Source organism: Esox lucius, chromosome 21, assembly GCF_011004845.1.
Source record: "Esox lucius isolate fEsoLuc1 chromosome 21, fEsoLuc1.pri, whole genome shotgun sequence".
NCBI lineage: Eukaryota > Metazoa > Chordata > Actinopteri > Esociformes > Esocidae > Esox > Esox lucius.
In genome coordinates this window covers 17,373,068-17,396,985 of record NC_047589.1, presented here as the reverse complement: position 1 = coordinate 17,396,985, position 23,918 = coordinate 17,373,068, and the positions used below count along the sequence as shown (strand labels likewise).

Genomic DNA, 23,918 nt, shown 5'->3' with positions numbered 1-23,918 from the left:
CCATTGGCAGATTATTTCACTTGTTTCAAGCACATATCTCCTCAAAAATTGTTTTTTGTTCCATTGGCAACATTTTTTGCATTTTTATAACATATGCCCAATTGAGTGTACATATAATTATAATATTTTTGGCATGTACATTATGTCATTTTGTAATCCCGAATATTCTAGTTACATTTCTGTTGTCAGACAGATCATGTTGCCACGTATATTGGTGCTTAAAATTGTATACAGTTGCTGTTTGAGCCAGGTACACAAGATGCAAAAGAGACAGGGAAAATACTGCAGTTTAATATTTTATTTGAGAAGTCGAGTGTCTAACTGTTTGTCTTTTAAATGCATTTGCTAGCTATTAATAATGTGAATACATATCCACAGTTCTTCACCTAAACCCTCTGCCTGCTGAATACCTGCCCTTAACACTGTGTCCCTACGTTACCTATTTTACATTTGGTGCTTTTACTAAGGCTTTTATCTGCATAGAATGTGTGTAATTATCACAGATGGAGACTGAAACGTCAAAGCGAATGCTTGGCATTCAATACATTCAGCAATGAACAATTATAAGCCAGCCTTTTAGTTCTTCTGCTGTGGTTTCATGGTTTCTTTACAATAAAGGAAATTGATGGTCAAGTCCTTTTGCGAGTACTCATTGCTTATGTGAGACTGACAGTGAAATTGTAAAAGATATTTAAACATGAGGTCCTAATTAAAATATCTAGTATACAGCCACCCAGGTGGCACAGCAGTCTAAGGAACGGCCACACACTAAACATTTTTGGTGGCACCAATCCGTGATTTGATTGTAACCTAAAAAATAATAATGCAACAGAAAGAATGGGAGTAATCATCTTCTGAAGTCATAATTAAGTAATTTGACAATGCTTTATTGTGGTTATATGGTTGGTGGGGTTTTGGCATGAAATGGAATGAAATGAAACAGCCAGATAAGAGTTATGACAGAATAGGAACCAGTGTCGGTCAGATGTGACATTTAGACAAATAATTTAGAATAGGCTCTCTGATTCAGAAGAACACATTACATGAATACAAAGGCGATATACACCTTCACTGGTAGGAAGCACCAACTTGTAGTTTATCTTTTATCCTAGCATAGTGCATTAAGATCTTCTAAAAGATGTTTTGCTAGTTGCCGGCTAGTTAGATCGCGGTAAGCATTGTTTTAGCTTTTTAATACTAAAGTAGTGTTTATTTAGTAAACACACAAAATATTTGTACTTGCAGAAACCATGTGAATTCATATTAAGGAGAAATATAAAGCTCAGTGTTGCTTTTCTTTTCAAAGAACACGTTGAATGTGTGCATGCTTAAAGAAGGTAAACTGCAAGTACAAAACTGATGCCCACAAGGGTGCAGCCACAGGACTCAGGGAATGAAGCCAAGAGCTACATGGTGAGTGGCTCTCTCTTACTAGCAGTAAAAATGAGGGAGAGTAGACAACTTAATTACAGGAATCCTGAGGATCTGGCACTTACAATTTGAACATACTGTGGGGAGAACAAGTATTTGATACACTGCCGATTTTGCAGGTTTTCCCACTTACAAAGCATGTAGAGGTCTATAATTTTTATCATGGGTACTCTTCAACTGTGAGTGACGGAATCTAAAACAAAAATCCAGAAAATCACATTGTATGATTTTTAAGTAATTAATTTGCATTTTGATGCATGACATAAGTATTTGATACATCTGAAAAGCAGAACTTAATATTTGCTACAGAAACCTTTTTTTGCAATTACAGAGATCATATGTTTCCTGTAGTTCTTGACCAGGTTTGCACACACTGCAGCAGGGATTTTGGCCCACTCCTCCATACCTTCTCTAGATCCTTCAGGTTTCGAGGCTGTCGCTGGGCAATACTTTCAGCTCCCTCCAAAGATTTTCTATTGGGTTCAGGTCTGGAGACTGGCCAGGCCACTACAGGACCTTGAGATGCTTCTTACGGAGCCACTCCTTAGTTGCCCTGGCTGTGTGTTTCGGGTCGTTGTCATGCTGGAAGACCCAGCCATCTTCAATGCTCTTACTGAGGGAAGGAGGTTGTTGGCCAAGATCTTGCGATACATGGCCCCATCCATCCTCCCCTCAATACGGTGTAGTCGTTCTCTCCCCTTTGCAGAAAAGCATCCCCAAAGAATGATGTTTCCACCTCCATGCTTCACGGTTGGGATGGTGTTCTTGGAGTTGTACTCATCCTTCTACTTCCTCCAAACACAGCGAGTGGAGTTTAGACCAAAAAGCTATATTTTTGTCTCATCAGACCACATGACCTTCTCCCATTCCTCCTCTGGATCATCCAGATGGCCATTAGCAAATTTCAGACGGGCCTGGACATGCGCTGGATTTTAATCAGGATTTTAATCCATGCGTAGTGTGTTACTAATGGTTTTCTTAGAGAATGTGGTCCCAGCTCTCTTCAGGTCATTGACCAGGTCCGGCAGTGTAGTTCTGCGCTGATCCCTCACCTTCCTCATGATCATTGATGCCCCACGAGGTGAGATCTTGCATGGAACCTCAGACCAAGTCATCTTGAACTTCTTCCATTTTCTAATAATTGCGGCAACAGTTGTTGCCTTCTCACCAAGCTGTTTGCCTATTGTCTTGTAGCCCATCCCAGCCTTGTGCAGGTCTACAATTTTATCCCTGATGTCCTTACACAGCTCTCTGGTCTTGGCCATTGTGGAGAGGTTGGAGTCTGTTTGATTGAGTGTGTGGACAGGTGTCTTTTATACAGGTAACGAGTTCAAACAGGTGCAGTTAATACACATGAGTGGAGAGGGCTTCTTAAAAAAAACAGGTCTGTGAGAGCCGGAATTCTTACTGGTTGGTAGGGGATCAAATACTTATGTCATGCAATAAAATGCAATGTGATTTACTGGATTTTTGTTTTAGATTCCATCTCTCCCAGTTGAAGTGTACCTATGATAAAAATTACAGACGTCTACATGCTTTGTAAGTAGGAAAACCTGCAAAATCGTCAGGGTATCAAATACTTGTTCTCCCCACTGTAGCAAGTTATGACTTAGGTTGTAACTGACCAGGTAGAAGTGAAACCTCTTAATAACTTTACTTTTATAGCCAAGTCAAAGATGCAACTAAATGTCAACAGTTTTTGTGTAATGTTGCATCGAATAAGAAAAAAAGACTCACACATTCAATCATAATGCTAATTCTCCATAGCAGCCTAGAAACCATTTAATCTCAATAGGATTTCTGGGGAAATGCATTTATATGGCGATGTTTAGAAGTTCATAATCTACACTGTTGTTTTGAATTGAGTTTTAAAAACACGATGTATATATGCCTTGACCTGAATACAAACAAGCCTTTGGATGCCGAGACAGCTCTTCTGATCACTGAGCTACACAGCAGCTTGACTTGGCCAGCACATTTTCTTTGTAAGAACACAGATTAATGGACTTTTTAGGTCATTGCAAAATGCTGGTTCTCAACCAAATTCTGTCAAAATGTTCATAGTAAGTTCAAATAAATCACCATTGACACACACATGAATGCACAAAAGAACAAACAGGCGGAACTGTTTGTCCCCCGTTCCAATTGAATTGGTGGGGGACAATTAAAATGAACATCTACACACATCTTCCAAAAACATCTCACTCGGTCTAAAACACAATTTCCAAAAGTAAAAGAAAAAAGTTCACCAAGTCCCTTTCACCCTTTACAGCCTAGAAATCAACCTCCCATTTCATCCCAGTAGAGCAGGCAGAGACGAGCGGAGGCCGAATTAGGATAACTTTCAGGGCCATCTGTCAGTGCTATTAGGAACAGTGTCCAGCCTCAGAGTTTCAGTGTCTCGTAGCGCATAGGGCAGGCACATAAACACAGCATTGGAGAGGAGCAAGACCGCAACACAGACTACCCCTTTAAACACACACACACACACACACACAAACCAGCACACACATGTGCACACATGTACGGACATACAAATGCATGCACACACACACACACAGTCTGGCTGATCCGGCCCAGGGGGAATGTGTGTGTGTGTGTGCGGAGGTGGTGAGGGGGGCAGCGAATTGGATGACACTTACCAGACACACCGCCATATGTGGTTCTCTTCTCTCGGCCAACGCCAGGCCAGGGAGTGCCGTCTGCCCTGAGCCCCATCAGCCCGGAGACCGTGTTGGTCGCTGTGACGCCATCTGCACCACCTGCAGGGACACGTTTAGTCGTTAGCCGCAGGGGAACGGGCACAGAGTTCGGCATCAGCAGCCAAACCCAAGGCCAAACCAACCAGTACCCGTAAGAGTCCTGCGGTCTACTGCGGAGCGTGGCGGGGCGTCTGTTAAGATGCCTGTGGACTTGGACTGTGCCAAGTCATTCCATTAGTGTCTATGCTGTTTGGGGTGGTGTCTGTCACTTGGCTTTCCGATGATATGGGAAGTGTTTAAGATGTGGGAGACAGAGAACAAGTTCACATGAGGCAGCTACAGTCACTGTCACAACATAAAGCTAGTTGTTAAAGACTGTGAAGTATCAGTTCAGAAAAAACAGGGTGGTCAGAGTATAAACAATTATGGAAAGTTCATCTGAGTGGTTTATAATCAACGGTAGGCCTAACGCTAGTACGGAACGGTTGTTTATTTAAATCGGAAAAATACGGCCAGACCTCAGAAACCCTTTCAATGTCCAAACACACAACATTGCAGGAAAGCTCTTGTGGAAATGTTTGATGAAATGTAGACCCGCCTCCAGGTCCAGTGCTACAGGTATGTCTATTGCTGTCAGAAGTATACCTTCTTGTGCTGCCATGGCTATATCCACAATGTCGGTGACGTTGGGGGTCAGTTTGGCGAAGAAGGGGATCCGAACAGCTTTTCTCACCCAGCGACAGATGTTACGCACCAACTCTGTATCCTGAGTAACAGACACATGAACTACAATGAGTAAGGGATACCGGAGCAGGGCGGGAAGAGGCTCCTGGTTCCTGGGGCAGAGGGAAGAAGCCCCAACAGTGGTTAGTTCGTTGGTTCAGGTAGCTTAGTAAGTGAGTTAGTGGCACTCAATCTAGTACATACTGCACTACTGTACAATCCGGCCTAGTGTTCACATACTGTCATCAGAATTATATTTAAAACTGTGCGGCTTACAAGGTGGCATTACCAAAGGGCTTTGCCCTGAGAATCCCTCTAAAATGTGCGTGCAATTGCCGAGCTGACAACGGTATAGGTTAGTCAGTGTCACATTTCATTTTTACGGCCCCCTCTTTTAAGCCTTGCGTGAATCCCAAATGGGACCATATTCACTGTGGTGGACCCCTTCATCTGAGGCTCACAGTCAAAATGAGCACACGACACCACTGTAAAGCGAATGGACTTCCTTTTGGAATCAGTGTGTGCGTTCCTAATGAGTGCGTTTAATGTAGCATGTTTTTATTACACAGACCGCTCCCCGTGTCTCTCAACAGTCCCTGCTAGTCAACTTCCCTTCCTTTCTTCGACTGTATCGATGGGCCTTACTTATTTCACCTCCTTTTGTTTCACAATTCCTCTCTCTCTTTTCCTTGCTCGGCCCTTTGTTTCCTTAATTTCTCTGTCTATTAGCTCTATTTTCTCTTTCTCCCCCAGTCCTCTTTCATCCCCCTATTCTCCTCTCCATCACTGTTTCCCTCAAAAGGAAATTTGCTTCTGCTTTGACATATCCACTAACTGTTGGTATATACAGAACCATATAGCAATGACCTATGGGGTTTGCCCTCCTGTATAAAGGTTAGAATTTGCTTTAAAAAAAATCATTAGCAAATAATAATTTATTTAAAAAATAAATAAAGCAAAGGGCCTGAAAGAAAAACACTTCCCTCTGACTGTTCCTTTCTATTTCCAGGTCATGCTGTGTGATTCAGTAGCACATAAAAAATAACAGCTTATTGAATGAGATTTGAATGGTATAATTCTCTGGGTCTGAATAAATACAATATGAGTGACGCTGGGGGTGAGGGCTGGGGGAGGGGTAATGGGGGTGAAAAGAATCATATTGGTGCCTAAAAATATGCCAAGTGTATTCTAAAGCCGGCCGAAAGGGTACAGGGAAGGTTACTCCATAGGAGATGATACAATTCACTTCCAGGATTTTGGAGAAGATATTAGATTTACGCACTTGTCTCTAGCAAGTGCCATCCATAGCAATTTGCCTTGATTTATTCAAGACTTAAGCAGGGTATAAACAAGAGTAGGGAAGAGGGTTCAACCAGTCCACTCTCATCCTCCTGCCCGCCTGCCAACGAGAGAGAAAGGAGAGAGAGGCCTAATACCCGGGCTCCCAAGAGATAGTTGATAGCGCTGCCCGCTTTCCTGGGGAGATTCATTGGCTAGATATTTCACGCAGCCAATGTATCAGAAATACTTGAAGCGGTGGATGTGGATTGGGGGGGGGCGGGGGGGACGTGCAGATTCTGCTACAAACACACTCCAACTACAGCGCTCCACCCTCGATGAAGACGACACTGACAATTTCCACACGTGCGTCATGTGTTGTGATTGCCAGTAGCAGAATAGCTGATCAGGGTAAGACCGTCATCACCGCTGAGAGATGAAGAAAGCAGAGAGAGAGACAGAAAAAAGACATTAAGAGAAAAAGGAAGAAAGAGAGGCCAAACAGAATGCAGAGTGCAGAGACAGATACTCGCTGTAAGATACTCGACCGGGCAGCCCGGTCCACCACACAGGAAGGAGAGGGACTAAACCAATCCTCCCAAAGGGTCATGGGAAATTGCATTATGGCTGCTTCAGAACAACAGGCTGGGTCATGGCCTCCAGCCAAGCACCAGTGCCCAACCAGATGCTGCTTGTAAGAGCCTTGCACTCACAGAGGGGGAGCTTGATCAGCCAGGCCTGGGCCCCTGACAGACAGCTTATTACATAGCAGATGGGGGCAGGCCAGCTAGTGCTGCCGTCTGGGGGGAACACAGGCTGAGTGGGGAGGAGGGGGGCTGACTGGGTAACGGGAGAGGATAGGTGGGGGTGTGGGGGAACACAGAGGAGGGGGAGGTGATGGACAAGGGATAGAGTCGGCGAAAGGGTAGGAGGAGAAAGAGGAAATAGGGAGTCCCTTCCTACTACAGACCCCCCCCCCCCCCCCGGAGACGAAGCACCTGTGTGACAAGCCCGGTTAGAGTTCCGGCAGTCATTCCACGCCGTTCCTCCGCGTCAACGCGTGAGAGCAGGTCTGACTGCGCTGCTGAGCTGGGACAAGCTACATAAATGTTGCCAGTGTTAAAAGCACGCAGGCATGATGTGGACTCCTGGACCGGAAGCGTTCCCACAGGACAGCAGCCCAACAATGACGGGATACACCAGTGGTTCAACCCTTCCGCGTTCGGTCAGACTGGAATAAATACAGCCCATCCCTGACTGATTGACTGTAACAGGGCAGGTGCCAGCCACGATGGGAAATGATACAAGGGGCACTGGCCATTTAGGAGGGGAGGTCTAGTATGAAATTAAACAGTTGGTGGAAAGGGTACTTGGCGGCCATTTTTGATGTAATTCTGTCTTTTTCTTTTTTTCCAGTACTCTGTCACTGCAGGGTACGAAAGCACGCGGCGCTGGATTAGTTTCAGCACGACAGGCAGCCTCGGCGGAGGAGTATGTGAGTATATGTGTGTATGCGTGCGTGCGTCTGTGTGTAGGGGAGGAGAAAGCGGAGTGTATTACCACAGGCTGGGATGAGGAAGGGGTGAGGGCCACTGAGACAGCCCAGCCTTCCAGAGAGGAGGGAGGGTTAGCACAGTAGCACGGGCTTACACCTTCAATTTTAATTTTACAGAGCAAGGTCACGAGAGGTCAGCTCTCTCGTTAACAACCCCAGACTCTCAACGGCTGATCGGGTGAGTGTGTGTGTGTGTCTGGGTGAGTTTGTTTGCGTGAAAACAGGCAGTGGGGGAGGTGTGCGTGTGATGGAAGGTACATGTCACCAGGCATGTTCAGAGGGGGCTTCGGTTTTCATTTGTGAATAGTGGAAGGGAAGGAGGTAGAAATGAGTTCCCGGTGGATGCTGAGAGTCAAATGTGAATAAGAGCTATGAGAACTGAACCTCTAATCTCCAGGATCTGTCTGTCTCACCACTGTCTGGCCACTGGACTGAACTCAACAACCTCACCATCCATGATGACAAGGCTGACCAAATCAAACAAGACAAAAATAAACACAAAAACAAATAAACACAATAGATATCTGCACTGATATAAAGATAAACATCCTTTAAAATTTGAACAAGAAAATATGCAAAATGTAACCAGCCACCTCTAAGTGGACTACAGTACAGTACCTACAATTCTACAATTGAAGACAGTAGTGGTAAGTGACTGAGTGAAATTACATATTAATACGGTATTCAAATTCGATTTCCCTCCCATTTTCATAGTGTCAGAACCAATGTTTTTCCCCGGCGTTCCATTGAGGGGTGGCAGGGCCACCAAGCACTCGGAGGGGATTGATGGAATGATATTGCTTCTCTCTCTTTAGTTCACGTCGAGGTTACCTGCCTGCGGGCACACAGCTTTGATTAGCTTTTTGTCTTACAGCAGAAAATCTAACAGCGGAGGGGATATAACTCTGGTAATTTATGGCTACTGAGAGAGAAAATAGCTTTGTCTCCTTACCCGGTTATAGACGGGAATCCGTTTGTTTGTTTGTTTCATTTATTCTCGTTCCCACCGCAGGCCAGAGGGTGGGACTCAAGTCAAGATGTCCTTTTCATTTTGCTTTCTCTTTGCCTTCATTCAGACAAGGCCTTTAGTGCAGTCATATACAGCGGTGAGTAGCAGCACGTCTCTGACTGTACTCTGTCCTATTCACGTCTGTAGTTCCTCTACTCTATATAGCAGGGTGCATACACACACTTCCGCAAAACAAATCCTAGTTTACATGATTACGATTAAGTCTCTATGATTGACCTTCTCGCCGTTGTTCAAATCAAGTTGTGTTAGGTGATTACAAGTTACCTGTTTGTCTGGATTGGATGTGTGTGATAATCCACTTTTATCTATGCTTTGGAAAATCCTCCCATCGTCTTCTAGAGCAGCATTCACTGGAATTGAACCACCGTAACCTTGTTATTTTAACATTGCAACGTGATTGGTGGTAGAGCATCAAGCAGGTAGATAAGGGAAGAGTGGCGCCCTGTCTCCGTCTAATGACTCGACCAACGCTCTGCCCGCCTACGAGCAGTTAGGTGACAAGTGGTGTCACATGTGTTTAAATCGAAAGCACAATTTGCCCTTAGGGAGACAGGCTAATGTGTAAAGATTTAGATAAGCAGCTAGAAAATAAGAGTGCTTCAAAAGTCTTCTCTGACATGAAATGGTTAGATTAAAGCGTGCGAGGGGATGTGTGTGTTTGTCCGACTGGTGGACAGGGTAGTTTGGTATTAAGAGCAGTGAGACACGTGAAAGTCCACTCTACTCCCTCAGCATATACTTTGGTGACCAAAGGTGGTGATCTCCCCATCTCAAAATCCTCAGATGACAAGGTTCAAAACCACAAATAGCTGTCGTGACACACTTAAAGTTTTAAATCAAACGACGCGTTAAATTGAACAACGCAACATCTCATGTGAGACAATATTGTTTAAGGAGCGAATTCAGCACAGACAGAGTATTGTCCCGTATGGATCATTACAATCACTAAACGTTTCAATTAAATGTGAAGTTTCGGAAAGAGGTGTGGGCTTTTAAGGGGGTGATGAGAATAAATCAATGCTTCATTGGAGTGTAGTCAGCCTCCATAATAACAGAGTAAACGTTCCAGCTGACTTCTTCGCTGGGTTTCATTGGCCCATTTCCTCTTGTACCAAACCAACCATTTTATTCCTACTAGCACACAAATGGATGGCTACACATCCAATTCTAAAATTAAAACAGTTATAGTACAACTAATTGTTCAGAAGATCTTCTCAGATCAACAATGATGGATTGCATTTACAAAGCAATGAAGGTTTACAGTAGTAACAGTCACCACCATGGTGTTGTACAGTAGTAATAGTAGTTATCAGTCACCACCATGGTGATGTACAGTAGTAATAGTAGTTAACAGTCACCACCATGGTGATGTACAGTAGTAATAGTAGTTAACAGTCACCACCATGGTGATGTACAGTAGTAATAGTAGTTAACAGTCACCACCATGGTGATGTACAGTAGTAATAGTAGTTATCAGTCACCACCATGGTGATGTACAGTATTAATAGTAGTTAACAGTCACCACCATGGTGATGTACAGTAGTAATAGCGGTTATCATTCACCACCATGGTGATGTACATCAGTCACCAACATGTTCTTCAGTAGTAATGGTAGTTATCAGTCACCACCATGGTGTTGTCGAGTAGTAATAGTAGTTATCAGTCACCACCAGGTTGATGTAGAGTAGTAATAGTAGTTATCAGTCACCACCATGGTGTTGTACAGTAGTAATAGTAGTTATCAGTCACCACCATGGTGTTGTACAGTAGTAATAGTAGTTATCAGTCACCACCATGGTGATGTACAGTAGTAATAGCGGTTATCATTCACCACCATGGTGTTGTACAGTAGTAATAGTAGTTATAAATCACCAACATGGTGATGTACAGTAGTAATAGCGGTTATCATTCACCACCATGGTGATGTACAGTAGTAATAGCGGTTATCATTCACCACCATGGTGTTGTACAGTAGTAATAGTAGTTATAAATCACCAACATGGTGATGTACAGTAGTAATAGCGGTTATCATTCACCACCATGGTGATGTACAGTAGTAATAGCGGTTATCATTCACCACCATGGTGATGTACATCAGTCACCAACATGTTCTTCAGTAGTAATGGTAGTTATCAGTCACCACCATGGTGTTGTCGAGTAGTAATAGTAGTTATCAGTCACCACCAGGTTGATGTAGAGTAGTAATAGTAGTTATCAGTCACCACCATGGTGTTGTACAGTAGTAATAGTAGTTATCAGTCACCAACATGGTGTTGTACAGTAGTAATAGTAGTTATCAGTCACCACCATGGTGATGTACAGTAGTAATAGCGGTTATCATTCACCACCATGGTGTTGTACAGTAGTAATAGTAGTTATAAATCACCAACATGGTGATGTACAGTAGTAATAGCGGTTATCATTCACCACCATGGTGATGTACAGTAGTAATAGCGGTTATCATTCACCACCATGGTGATGTACATCAGTCACCAACATGTTCTTCAGTAGTAATGGTAGTTATCAGTCACCACCATGGTGTTGTACAGTAGTAATAGTAGTTATCAGTCACCACCATGGTGTTGTACAGTAGTAATAGTAGTTAACAGTCACCACCATGGTGATGTACAGTAGTAATAGTAGTTATCAGTCACCACCATGGTGTTGTCGAGTAGTAATAGCAGTTACCATTCACCACCATGGTGTTGTACAGTAGTAATGATAGTTATCAGTCACCAACATGGTGTTGTACAGTAGTAATGATAGTTATCAATCACCACCATGGTGTTGTACAGTAGTAATAGTAGTTATCAGTCACCAACATGGTGATGTACAGTAGTAATGATAGTTATCAGTCACCAACATGGTGTTGTACTGTCCGGAGCACTGTACCAGTAAATGTTTTTGAGGAAATGTGTAAGCTACTGTGTCCTCAATAAAAGTTGACCGTTTTTGGACCATATTAGAAAACAACGTCAAAATACAAAGTGAGCGAAATAGGATTAAGGCTAGATTTGCAGAGCTTGATTTTAGTCCAGGAGCAGGCTTTATCTGTGTCTGTAAAAATGTCCCATCTTTTAGATTAAGATTTGCTGTTCCAAGTTTGAAAAGAGGTTTTCTCTCTCACAAAACCCATCGAACAAGTATGCCAGGATCTCATGTGATCCTCTCCTCAAACAGGTCCCAAAAAGGAGAGAAGGACCCCCCTGTGTGTGTGCATTCTGTGTGTGTGTGTGCCAGGGACAGGCTGAGAAGAGTTCTGATAGTCTTGAGAAAATTCAGCTCCTGCACCCATTACATCCCATTTCAAGCGCTAAGTAGAAGTTAGAAACAGTACTGAAGTACGCTCAGATATAAAGAGAGCACAGAGTTAAACAGACTAAGCTAGAGAGAAAGAACAGAGAGTATTGTGGAAAACTATGCTGAAAGCTCTATAACAGAGAGCGGTTGTGAACTACATTGAGAAATAAAGAGAAAGGTGAGGAGTTGTGAACGACGCTGAGCTATAAAGACAGAAAAGAGAGGAGTTGTGCTGAAAGCTATGTAACAGAGGATTTGTGAACTACAATGAGTTGTAGAACAGAGAGGTGTAGTGAACTATGTCGTGCCATAGACAGAGAACATAGTCCTTGACAGAACATGCTTATACTCTTTACAGTTGATTCTACCTGTACACCACCACAAGCAGTATAGAGGACTCAACAGAGCAAGTTTTAAATCATACATCACAAATATCCATCAGTCAGTCTGGTCAGTCAGAAAGGTATCAGTTCCCAGGAGGATACAACAATTGATCTCAGGGCTTACTTGTCCACAGGCCAATCCCATGCCTCTCTCGCCCATCCCATGAGGGCAAGACAAGTTCAACTCCAAGGCATCGGCTCCTGAGGCCTGTATAATGAAAGACACAGAGAAAGACGCATAAATATCACCAACTTAAAACAATTTAAACACAAGATCACTATGGGGGAAAAAAACAGCTTTCACAGGGATCCCAATATGTCTTCATGTTTTAGTGGGATCATCACGATGAACAATTATTGACCTGTGGTTGATTTCTTATTCATTCCAAACACCTGGAACCCCCCCCCCCCCAAAAAAAAAACATTATGGGAATGGATCTTTAGAAAAATGTATTAACTGCCTTGAATCCTTTATAACTTTTGTTTGATATTACATGTACATACCAACACCGCAAAAACAGGAACAAGCAGAAGTGAATGTGGATGCACTCAAGATACACTGTACATATATGGGAATGCAATTAAATGCAAAACAATAGATGGAGACTGAAACAAGAGGGCCCTAAAAGGGATTAGACAAATGATAACTGTTCCGCATGGATGGGCATCAGATGACACTGTAACACGGACTGGTGGAGAGAGGGGGAGCGTCTGGGGCGTCGAATGAACGCATAGAGAGAAGAGCGGCGAGAGAAGAGCGGCTGAGCTGGAAAGGCGTCTGACAGGCAATTACATTTCCGTGGGGGCTTTAAAACACATCACAAGAGGGATTTAAACAATTACAAACAGCTCCACAAACCTGCCAGAGAGTCTCCAGCTGCGGATTTATGATTTGGCCTCAGACTGACAACCATTAGAGAGAGAGAAAAGAATAATACGCATTTTAGCCTTATAAAGTGCACAGGAGCAGGAGGCAGGGAGAGAGTGATTCATCATAGTCAGGATTAGAAGCCGTGGGGCATGTTGGGGGTATGAGGCCGGGGTTTGAGCTCGGTGACAGTGTGCGTGGCTGGAGCTGGGGTATGAGGCTGACGCTTGGGTATGATGTTGAAGCTCGAGTATAAGGCTGGAGGTGGAGTATGAAGGTGGGAGCTAGCTTATGAGGTTAGAGCCGGGGTGTGGAGGTGTAACTGGGGTATGAGGCTGGTGTTGGGGTAAAGGATGGAGTGGAGGGATGAGGTCAGAGCAGAGGAATGAGATTAGAGCTGGGGTGTGAAGGGGGAACTCTTTATGAGGCTGGAGCTGGCGTATACAGGCCACTCCATAGCTTACCCAAACTGAGCCGAAGGAGAGTAAAAGATTGTTGATGTGTAGTTTTACATTATAGAATGGGTGGTTCCTCTTCCTATGCAACTAAGCAGTGTTCAGACAAGCTGTACTTCCTTGATTAGCCTTGGGGGCAGCGTTGTTCTCTATGCTCTTTATCAATAGTCTTGAGTATGCATGAAAAAAAAAACATACGCACTGATCACCTAATGTACTGTATTCTAACTGAACATTAAAACAGTAAACCAAACATTGTAGCCTTTTTAGAATACAACCTGAAAGTTGTTCGGTTTACAATTGAGCTCAAGGATGAGTGATTCCAGGCGTTTGTGAAATGTTAAAACTTGGACAAGTCATGCAATGTTTTTCTCTGACATTCTATTTCAAGCTAATGATGGGAGTGAATCCATTCAAAGAAGCATATCTAACTGGAATGGTGTCCAAGGTATCGCAAGCAAGTACAAGGTTTGGCTTGGTACAATTTACATAACAAATCTGATTATTTACCTCGCCTTCTTATGAATGGCAGTGGGCAGGCTCGGGCATCGTGACACTAAAAGGTGACCCAACACGCGCACGCAAGAACGCAGATCTACGCGTGGCACCGCAGGCTGAAGCTGGAGCAATATGGGGCTAAGACTGCATGTGGTATGGAGCTGGGGTTGAGACTAGGGTTGGGGAGAGGGATGTCAGCCCAGGATTTCATGGTCCATTAAGGGCAAACGCTGGTACAACATGAACACAATGCGTTGGGATCCCCAAAGCCAATTATCAATAGTGTTTAATTTCACCCTTCCTCCTTAAGCCCTTCGTGGAGAAAAAGGAGGGGATACAAGCACAGTTTTTTTCTATATTCTTTCTTTTTCCCTCTCTCTCTTCTGCCACCACAAAGGGCCGAGCAGACAAGAAACATTAAGCGCTATCATTTCAGATCATAATAAGGAGCTTTGCGATGCTCTGTAGAAGAAGATGAGAGGGGGAGGTGTTTGACATTGTGGGCTCAGTTAAGAAAGAAAAGGATGAGGGGAGCGGATCCTGTACACAGCAGAGAACTGAGAGCAGAGGCTGTGTGTCAGCCATGTCTTTATCTCCATACCCCCATGAGACAGACATACTCAAGGAAAAGACTCAGCAAAAGAGGGAGACAGAATTTATATTTGAATATACCGTTTAGCATCATAATAAGGAGCAGAGCAATATAATATTAGCGTACACACAAATACAAAGTCTGTGGTTCTGATACACTTTCCTCACAAATGATGCTCCACTACAGCTACATGAATTTAAAATGAGCAATTTATGAACCAGATTATAGGACATAAATGCCACAACTTGCATTAATATGGATCGTACTGGATTAGTACTGAATAAAACAAAGTACACTTCTCCACATTCATTGTGTTAGACTTAATTTATAATTGATTAAACTATTTGTTTTTCCTTCAGTCTACACACAATACCCCATAATGGCAAAGAAAAAAATGTGTGCCAATTTATAGAAAATAAACCAAACATGTCATGTAAATGAGTAAATATGTCATGTACATGAGTATTCCGACCCCTTATTCAGTAATTTGTAGAATTGCCTTTGGCAGCAATCACAGCTTTTAGTCTTCTGCGGTATCACAGCTTTGAGTCTCCTCTATAAGCTTAGGATACTTAGATTTCGGAAGTTTCAGGTCTCCCCTAAGTTGTTCAATAGGGTTCAAGTCTGGGCTTTGACTGGGCCATCCAAAGACATCCACAGACTTGTCCCATTCCCAAATGCTTTGAGTTGCTGTTGTGCTGAAAGATGAATATTTGCCCCAGTCCTGTGAACTCTGGATCATGGACCTCTCTTTATTTTGCTCCCTTCAATCAATGCTGTTGAGAAGCATCCCCATAGCGTGATGCTCCCACCACAACTTTCACTGTAGGAAGGGCATTAACCAGTTGATGAGAGATGCCTTGTTAACGCCAGATGTAGCACATTCAGCTTCCATCTAGCTACTCTATCTTAAAGCCCTGAAGTCCATCATTGTAAAAAATTTCAATGATGGAGCCCACAGTGTTTCTGTGAACTTCAAATGTTTTAGCAATTTTCTTCATAACATTCCCTTGATCTATGTGTTGACATAATTCTGAACTCTACAGAGAGTTATTTGGACTTCATGGCTCGTTTGTTCCTCTGACCTGCCTTGTGAAGTGCATGTCAGAAATTCACATAGACACATGGGTGCCTTTCAAAATCGTGTCCAATCAATTGGATTTCCCAACAGGTGGACTCCAATCAAGTTTTAGAGACAGCTCAAGAATGATCAGTTATCAGTCATCACCAAGTCCACAGAATGCATCGGACCTCAATGTGGAGTGTTATGGCAAAGTGTCTGAATACATATGTACATATGTCAGTTATGGCATAAATAAAATAAAAAGGTTTTCACCTAACCATTATGGGGTATTGTGTGTAGATTCATTCATTTGTTTGTTTCAGAGCGCAAAAAACGTGGAAAAAGTAAAGTGGTTTGAATACACTGTCTCAGTCCCAAGGTCTTACGATGCTATATTATGGTGCTGGGGGAGTAGGGTCAGTTCTCCTTCTCCACTAAGTTCTCCACTAAGTTAAATCCTTGTTGATGTGAGGAATTCATTTTCAGAATATTCCCAGTCTCCTCCCGTTATGAACTTAGGAGGGCATTAGGTCCTGGCCCACATCTGCGGAGTACCTGGCTTGGGGGACCCGTTGCTGTCCCTGTCCAGAGTCCTCCTGGTTGTGTTGCAAATCGATATGATGCCTGACGATTTCAGCTGCCACTGTGCTGACACCTCCCCCTCCCCGTGTTGTCCCTTTCCTTGTCCATCTGGTCATACTTCGGACCTGGACTAAGTTTAAATAGACTCTAGACTCAGCCCACATGCATTTATTTATTATTACAATTGTAATATGTTCACCTGGCACAGCCAGAGGAGGACTGGTCACCCCTCTGAGCCTGGGTCCTCTCTTAGGTTTCCTCCTAAATTTTGACATTCTTAGGGAGTTTTTCCTAGCCACTGAAATTCAACACTACTGTTGTTTGCTCCTTGGGGTTTAAGGCCAGGTGTTTTGTAAAACCACTTTGTGACATCTGCTAAAAAAGGGCTTTATAAATAAATTTGATTGATACTTTCCCGAAAGGCGCTGTAAATACAAACCAGTTCTCAACTGAAGAAGCGGTAAAATACAATGACACAAAGTTCAAATATTGTGTACAGCGACTATGGTCAACACTGGAGCACTACTGAGGGAATATTTCATTTGGGATGGATACATGGGGATTGTGAGTCGGGAAAGACTAGGAATCAAAGCGGAGAGCATCTGGTGGATGGATGGATACGCTCCATAACCGAGCCAGAGGCCCCGAGCAGATATTTATCCAACCTGACATTGCCTTTGACATGGACTATCAACCCACAACTTGACGATGGAAACGTAAGCTAGCCCTGTCACACACTCTGGAGCATCAAGGTTGGTGTGATCTCCCCGGGTATTAGGAACATGATATGAGCTATGAAAATAGCTTACGGGTAGATTCATTCAGCCAGTCAGTCAGTCAGAAAGTCACCCCGTCAGTCAGTAAGTCAGCCAGTCTGCCTGCCTGCCGGCTCTAGCAAATAGTCAGAGGAGACGACAGACAGAAAGAGCAGGAGGATGTCCTGGATTAGACGTGGTGTTAGGACGGATATGTTATTCTCCTTTCTTCACTGATGTGTACCAAATGTTAGCTTCATCACATCTACACAGTTGTTTCTCGACATTTCAGGCACTTCAACACCTCTAGCTGTGTGTGTTGTGTTGTGTGTGTGGGTGTATGTGTGTGTAAGAGAGAGAGGGCACTGTATTGTTCTATTTAATAATTTGTTCACAGCATTGCATTTCATAGCAGTTAAATCAGTTAAAACAGGGCAACTTGTTTGGCTTTATTTCTGTATTTTTTTTACCCTATTAAAACACATACAAGCAGTACTCGCCCGCCCATCACACATCCGTACAGCTATTTCCCTATAGCCTTTACTTTTAATGTAAGTACTCTTATCATCTGTGAAAAAATAAAAAATGTTACCTTAAAAAGACTGTAACCTTAAAATTTTAAGACGTTCACAAGCCTTCACCATTAAATGACTTTTTCATGGCCGCTAGCACATAGTTATGATGCAATATTCCTTGGTGAGAATATCTAATTGAGGAAATAAAGGGGACAAAAAGATAGAAGTTACTGAACTGCAGTGACAGTTGAAAGTAGGGAAAGGTTTTTACTTCAGATTGACACTGCAGAAAGGAGGTGGAGGGAATGGAAGAAAAAAAATCTTTAAAGTAATATCCTTAGGCAAGGAACAGTGTTAAGTGTTCTCTTACAGATTTCAAAGTGGAAATGAATGGTTGACTCCCCTTGAAAACGCAGTTGCCATAGCAACACAACTTTTATTTCATATTACCACGGCTACAGGTAGTTAAATAGACGCACAATAGATACGATGAAGATGATGAAGACAATGAAAAGCAGCGGTTCTAATGGTTCTTACTCCTGAGGTGTATTGTTGCCGAACCTGGAGCATTAACCAAAACGGAACCGACTCTCTTCACCATCTCAATTTGGAGTAAACCCTTCCTAAGTGAATAATTATGATAATATTACTCTTAACTTGAGATAAGGAGGGACAGGAGGGGAAAGGAATGTAAATTGCATTCCACACACATTAAACTGAATATACTGTATGGAATCTTCCGTCCATCTTTTATTTTTATGGTGAAGGTTGGGGAGGTGGGGATTTCGAATGGAGAGTGAAGCCTGGCAGGTTGTTTTTAATGAGGTTGGAGAGAGAGTGGCGCATCAATTAAATCAATAGCAGCATTAACACATTGACATGTTAGACCTGTTTGCTTTCTGACATTTTCCCATAGCACAATTAAGTGGTTGAGATATGCGAGTCAACTCAGATTAGTTGAGCGGTCAGTAAACCTAACATTCCCTTGGTTTATCTAAACCTAGTTTATCGGAAATGGAAAAGGAAACACATATCATCTCTATGTTGTTTAAAATATTAAACAAACCCCACAGCCATGTACATTAGCATGTATTTCAATTTCTTTGTCAGTGTCTGGTTGATTCAATCAAGGACATGTTTAGATTAGAAGCTTTGGGGATTGGAAGGATGGAAATATGAACCAGTCCAACCTCACAGATGGTTAAGCCTCACGATGTCTGGTCTGAAAAAGCATCAATTTCCACGTCCGTTTTTCTCTCTCTCTCTCTCTCTCTGTTTCTCTGCCTATTTCTCTTTCCTTCCCTCCCTCACTCAACCTGCTCTCTCCTCCATCATCGTTCCACTCCTACAGTGGCATCTGTATCTTTGCTTACAGCCACTTGGCAGACCACCGCATGTTTAGGACAGATAAACATTTAACTAAATGTTGCACCCACTCCAAATCCAGGATTACATCCCTCTCATTCAATATTTGTGGAGTTTAAATGCTAACAGTGGATGTGGCATTCTGCCTTGTCTGAAGCTCGAGGTCTAATTCAATAAATACAACCCAAATGAGGGCGACTGACAAAGATGCTATGCTAGCGACAAACATCAACATTTCAGTACTAGGCTAAATGTAATAAACATTCTTGGGCAGCATTTGCAATTGTACATTTATATAAAGAAATCGTTGTACAGACGTACCTCTGCCATCTGGGCAAGCTCTGTCCAGTCGGCCTTGTTGTAGCTGCACATTATACTGGAAATGATGACCTAGAGAAAAAGAACGAAAGACAAGGATAAAAGAAGAGAAAAATAATGAAAAGGGAACGATCCATCCATTGTGGCAAAAAAAGAAGAAGCCGATCAAGGTCTTGTTTAATTTCAGCCCATGATAAAATAGATCTAAGAGGAGCAACCATTATCCTGTCTTTAAGCATAAGCATTGCCCTCCCTTTCCCTCTCACAAAATCAATATTTATAATTTTACAAGATCAGGACAAATCCACTGTGTGTGCCAGCGTTATTAAAACATTAAAACCATCAGAGAAGAGTTTTTTTGCAAGAGGCTCAGGGTGGATTACTCTCTATCCTCCAGACGTACAATAAGACCTCCATAAAACAGGTTATATACTGTAGGTTCCTGCTTCTTAATATTGCCCCCTGGTTTTAAGTAATAACAGAGATAAAAAAGGAACATGATGTATAGACATGAGGCTAAGGATAACCAATGGGACCTAATCGCCGAGGCTATCACCCTCTTGTCTGGGAGGCAGAGGGTGTATTCTGGAGGTATATCATTTCTGACAGCACAATCTCTACTGTATTTCCTTTGTTATATAACTGTCTGGAAACTGTTTTAAGTGTTTATGGTTGTCTTATTTAATAAATAAATAAATAAATAACGATAATGATAATAGTTCTTTGTTGAACTAAATTCCTAGAACCAATTCCTTTTCTATTCGCTTCTACATTATTAAGGCATTTAGAGTATGCATTGAGGCCAAGTAGGCATCAATCAACTGCATTCAGACTTAGGTGACCGCCTTGTACAGCTTCCTCTCCTCTCACCATGATTTTAACTAGTATGTATTAAAGGTGTACTCAAGTTCTAAAAGACAGTAAATATAACTCCTTCCAACAGCAGGCCTTATAAAAACAGAGTTAGGATACAGGGGTGGATATTAAACGGAAAGGCTGAGCCCCCTCAAGCGACGAATATCTGTTAGATATAAATCTCTCCTAGCCAGGTATGAAGGTTACCCAAACCACCCTACCAGAAACACACACACACAGACCCAACTCCAGCCCTGCTGTGGTTTAATGGAGGTTTAAATAGACCTAGATTTTAGTGTGCAAATAAAGCGAGAGCACCCCATGGACTCCATGACATTTACCATTCCCAATATACAGGCCCTGCTTGACATATTAGTCATATCGGAGCTCTCTGTATTCAGGGATATTAGACTTTCATAGATGATATTATGAGGTGGAAAGACATGTAGGCTTTCCTGCAAACAAAAACTCATTGTGAGGAAGTCAACGGAACGTGGTGTTCCGGTCCTTAGGACATCCACTGTTTTCTGGGTTACTTCTACTGGTGCAGGTTTCTACTGGTGCTGCTAGAAAAAAAAATGTAGAAATGAGGCGAGAAAACTGATACTTAAAAACTGAGCTGATCGTTATATTGCTGTTGTTTTCTATGTCAACCACTTGGGCACTGGTGTGTATTTTACCTCAGCATCCTCAAGCCTTGCTTTTGACCTAACAGCAGAAACTGAACTCTTTGCTCTCTCTCTCTCTCTCTCTCTCTCGTGTTCATTAAAAATAAACCGGTACCTAAGGCACTGCTCCGACTAAACAAGTTGTCCACTTAAAACTTCTTCTGATGTTGTGCGAGTGCACATGCACGTTCACGTCAGTGTGCGTGAATCATCTTGTTATTATCACCTCAGCCATAGCGATATACCCCGCAGAAATGACTTATTCTTCCCTGTTACTGCTAACAATGCCAGAGTTTCCATGGAGATACCGGACATCACCTATAAACTGTCACCCAGAGCCGAATCAGCCGATGGTCCACGACAATTTGAGACAATTTTCCCCCCACCACCTCCCTCCACCTCTCCTCAGCTCCACTCCATCGGCACTACTAAGGGATAATGAGGATACATTTGGACCTTGGTGGACGGCACCTCAGTCGGGGCTATTTGACCAGACTGCTTTGACCTAAAATAAAACGGAGTGCTATTGGGGTAATTTGAAGGGCAAATAGTAGTATTTATTATGGTGCACTGTGATTCTGTCAGATAAAAAAAGAAAAGACAGATCCTGTATGTGTTGCATGGGTCAGTGTAGAGTTTCAGAGAGAGAGAGAGAGTGAGAGAGTGAGAGTGAGAGTGAGAGAGAGAGAGAGAGAGAGAGAGAGGGGGGGAGGAGAAGACAGAGAATTTTGGTCTCTGACTTGCAAGAATATCAGAATATAAAGGACTGTATTTACACACATTGTTCAACAAACATTGTGAACTCAGGGGTTTTAACTTAATCACTGACCCCAGGAATACAATGATAAAAAGTGCCACAACCTCACATATCAATTTACCAATTTTTTGTCATGAATCTACCTAGTAAGACAGGTAGATTCATTTTTTTAAATAAATAACAGACTAAATGATAAGGGCAAACTGAGTCTCTTAATTTAAAGTTTAAATGTAAATGATCATGTTCTGCTTTGGTAAGGGTTATGGTTAAGATTAGGGAGAGGGAAGAAATTTGGTCAGGGACAGTCATTAACTCATTAGAGCATGGAACCTTCTTGAAATGCAAACTCCTCCCTCAACAATGTAGCAACCAATCACAAAAGTTCAGCCTTGGAGGCAGATCTGACTCCAGAACAAGATTTATGACCCAATATTCAATAGTCGTTCCAGCCAATACACAGTAATATAATTTAGATAATTTCAGCTGAATTTACCGCCATAGCAACAATACAAAATCAATGTAATACAATAATTGTACTTGTCAACACATACCTATGTAAAATTCTCCTATGAGCACCAAGGAATACCACTGCATCAAACAGAGCACAAATTACGCTGCTAAAAGAAATATATGTGACAAATCTACCTGGCCAATATTGTAGGTACTACATGTATATATGGCTAAACGCACCACTGTTCTGTAACCTGTGTGTTTTCTGTCTGGTTTAGGTGGGGTTTTAGGGGTTCTGCCATGCTCTGTGAAGCCTATCAGATCATCCCCCTGAAGTCATCCATGACTAACCACTCTCCCAGATTCCACTATTCATTAAACTATCTACAGCCACTGATATTCTCAAGTTGCTTAATCTAATCTGCAAAGAAACTATGCCTGCTTTTTCATCCAGGACACAGTGAGATACACAGACACACTACATACTGTACACTATCACTGCAAACACTCCAAGAGCGAAGAGAGCAGCTGTGACTTGACTCTGCAGTCTGTTTTCATGTCCTCCATCCGAGACTGGCTGCCTTTCGAAGGCGAACAACGGTTAGAACCACCCACCTCCTCCCTATCTCTCCTGCCAGAACTGAGATACAAAAATTAACTCTAGAAAAAGGACTTCTTCACAAACCCTTAGAATCTCCCTCTCAAATATTTTATATGTTTATACATTAATATATATTTTTCCTCAAAATGTATTTGATTGATTATGCTATTTTGGCTATACCCATGTATTTCAGTCTACAACTGCCATGTAGATATTACATTAAATCACTTAATGACACACATATCCCAAGTACATTGATACACTACAGCATGGTATATAATGTAAAATGTATTATAGATTAACACAGTAAACCATGATAAAGTACTACTAAACTAAAGGTTTACCATGACCCAAGAACTGCCAAAATACCATTGTTTAATGCACCGGCTTATATTTTGTACAGAACCTGTTCCACAGAAAGAGCATTATTTTCATATTGCAATCTTAAGCATTCAGAGGCATTTAGTTAAAAAAATAAGTTTGAAAATGTATGCACTCACTATCGTATTTCACTTCTGATAAATGTCTGCTAAATGTCAAACAAATAAGTATTTTAAATCCTTTTCTCAGTACTATATTTGTGACTTCAACATTATTCTGTTTGTCATGCAATATATTTAACCATAAGGTTGAATATATTAAAAACAAATCAAAAGGCAATCATGACTGGTAACCAGAGCATAGAACAGGTGGAAGAAAATGTAAGTAACTCAGCACAACAGTTAATAAGCTGAACTTTCAAGCCAACAATGCAAAGGTATTATGAAAATGTCAATCCCTATTGTACTTCCTGGATAGATGTACAAGGAAGAATGTCAATCAATCTGTTTTATATTCTATTTATGGATGCTTTATTGAGTCTCTTAACATTCAGTTGCCTAATTTGACTCAAACACGAGCGAATCAGAAGACCCTGAGTGTGAGTGGGCGGGTCAGTGATATGGTGAGTGGCATGGTCAGTGGTATGTTTACTGGGCTGATCAGTGGTATGGTCAGTGTTACTGTATGGTCAGGGGGCTGGTCAGTGGTATGGTGAGTGGTATGTTCAGTGGTATGGTCACTGGTACTGTATGGTCATGGGGCTGGTCAGTGGTATGGTGAGTGGTGTGGTCAGTGGTATGGTTAGCCAATATGAACCACGGTACTGCTATCAGGGTGTGGACTACAGTCTTCG

The 23,918-nt window shown here is 42.3% G+C and overlaps 1 protein-coding gene across 1 annotated transcript in view; it reads right to left on the bottom strand.

Moving 5' to 3' along the window:
* The window catches only part of dpyda.1 (dihydropyrimidine dehydrogenase a, tandem duplicate 1), a 198,477-nt gene that overhangs the window by 58,704 nt on the left and 115,855 nt on the right, over positions 1 to 23,918 (bottom strand). Inside the window, exons 15-18 of the mRNA XM_010891133.5 lie at positions 19,417 to 19,485; positions 12,527 to 12,610; positions 4,779 to 4,899; positions 4,074 to 4,193 (exon numbers count right to left, since the gene is read on the bottom strand). Coding sequence (XP_010889435.2) covers positions 4,074 to 4,193; positions 4,779 to 4,899; positions 12,527 to 12,610; positions 19,417 to 19,485 — 394 coding nt within the window. The remainder of the gene's footprint in view (positions 1 to 4,073; positions 4,194 to 4,778; positions 4,900 to 12,526; positions 12,611 to 19,416; positions 19,486 to 23,918) is intronic.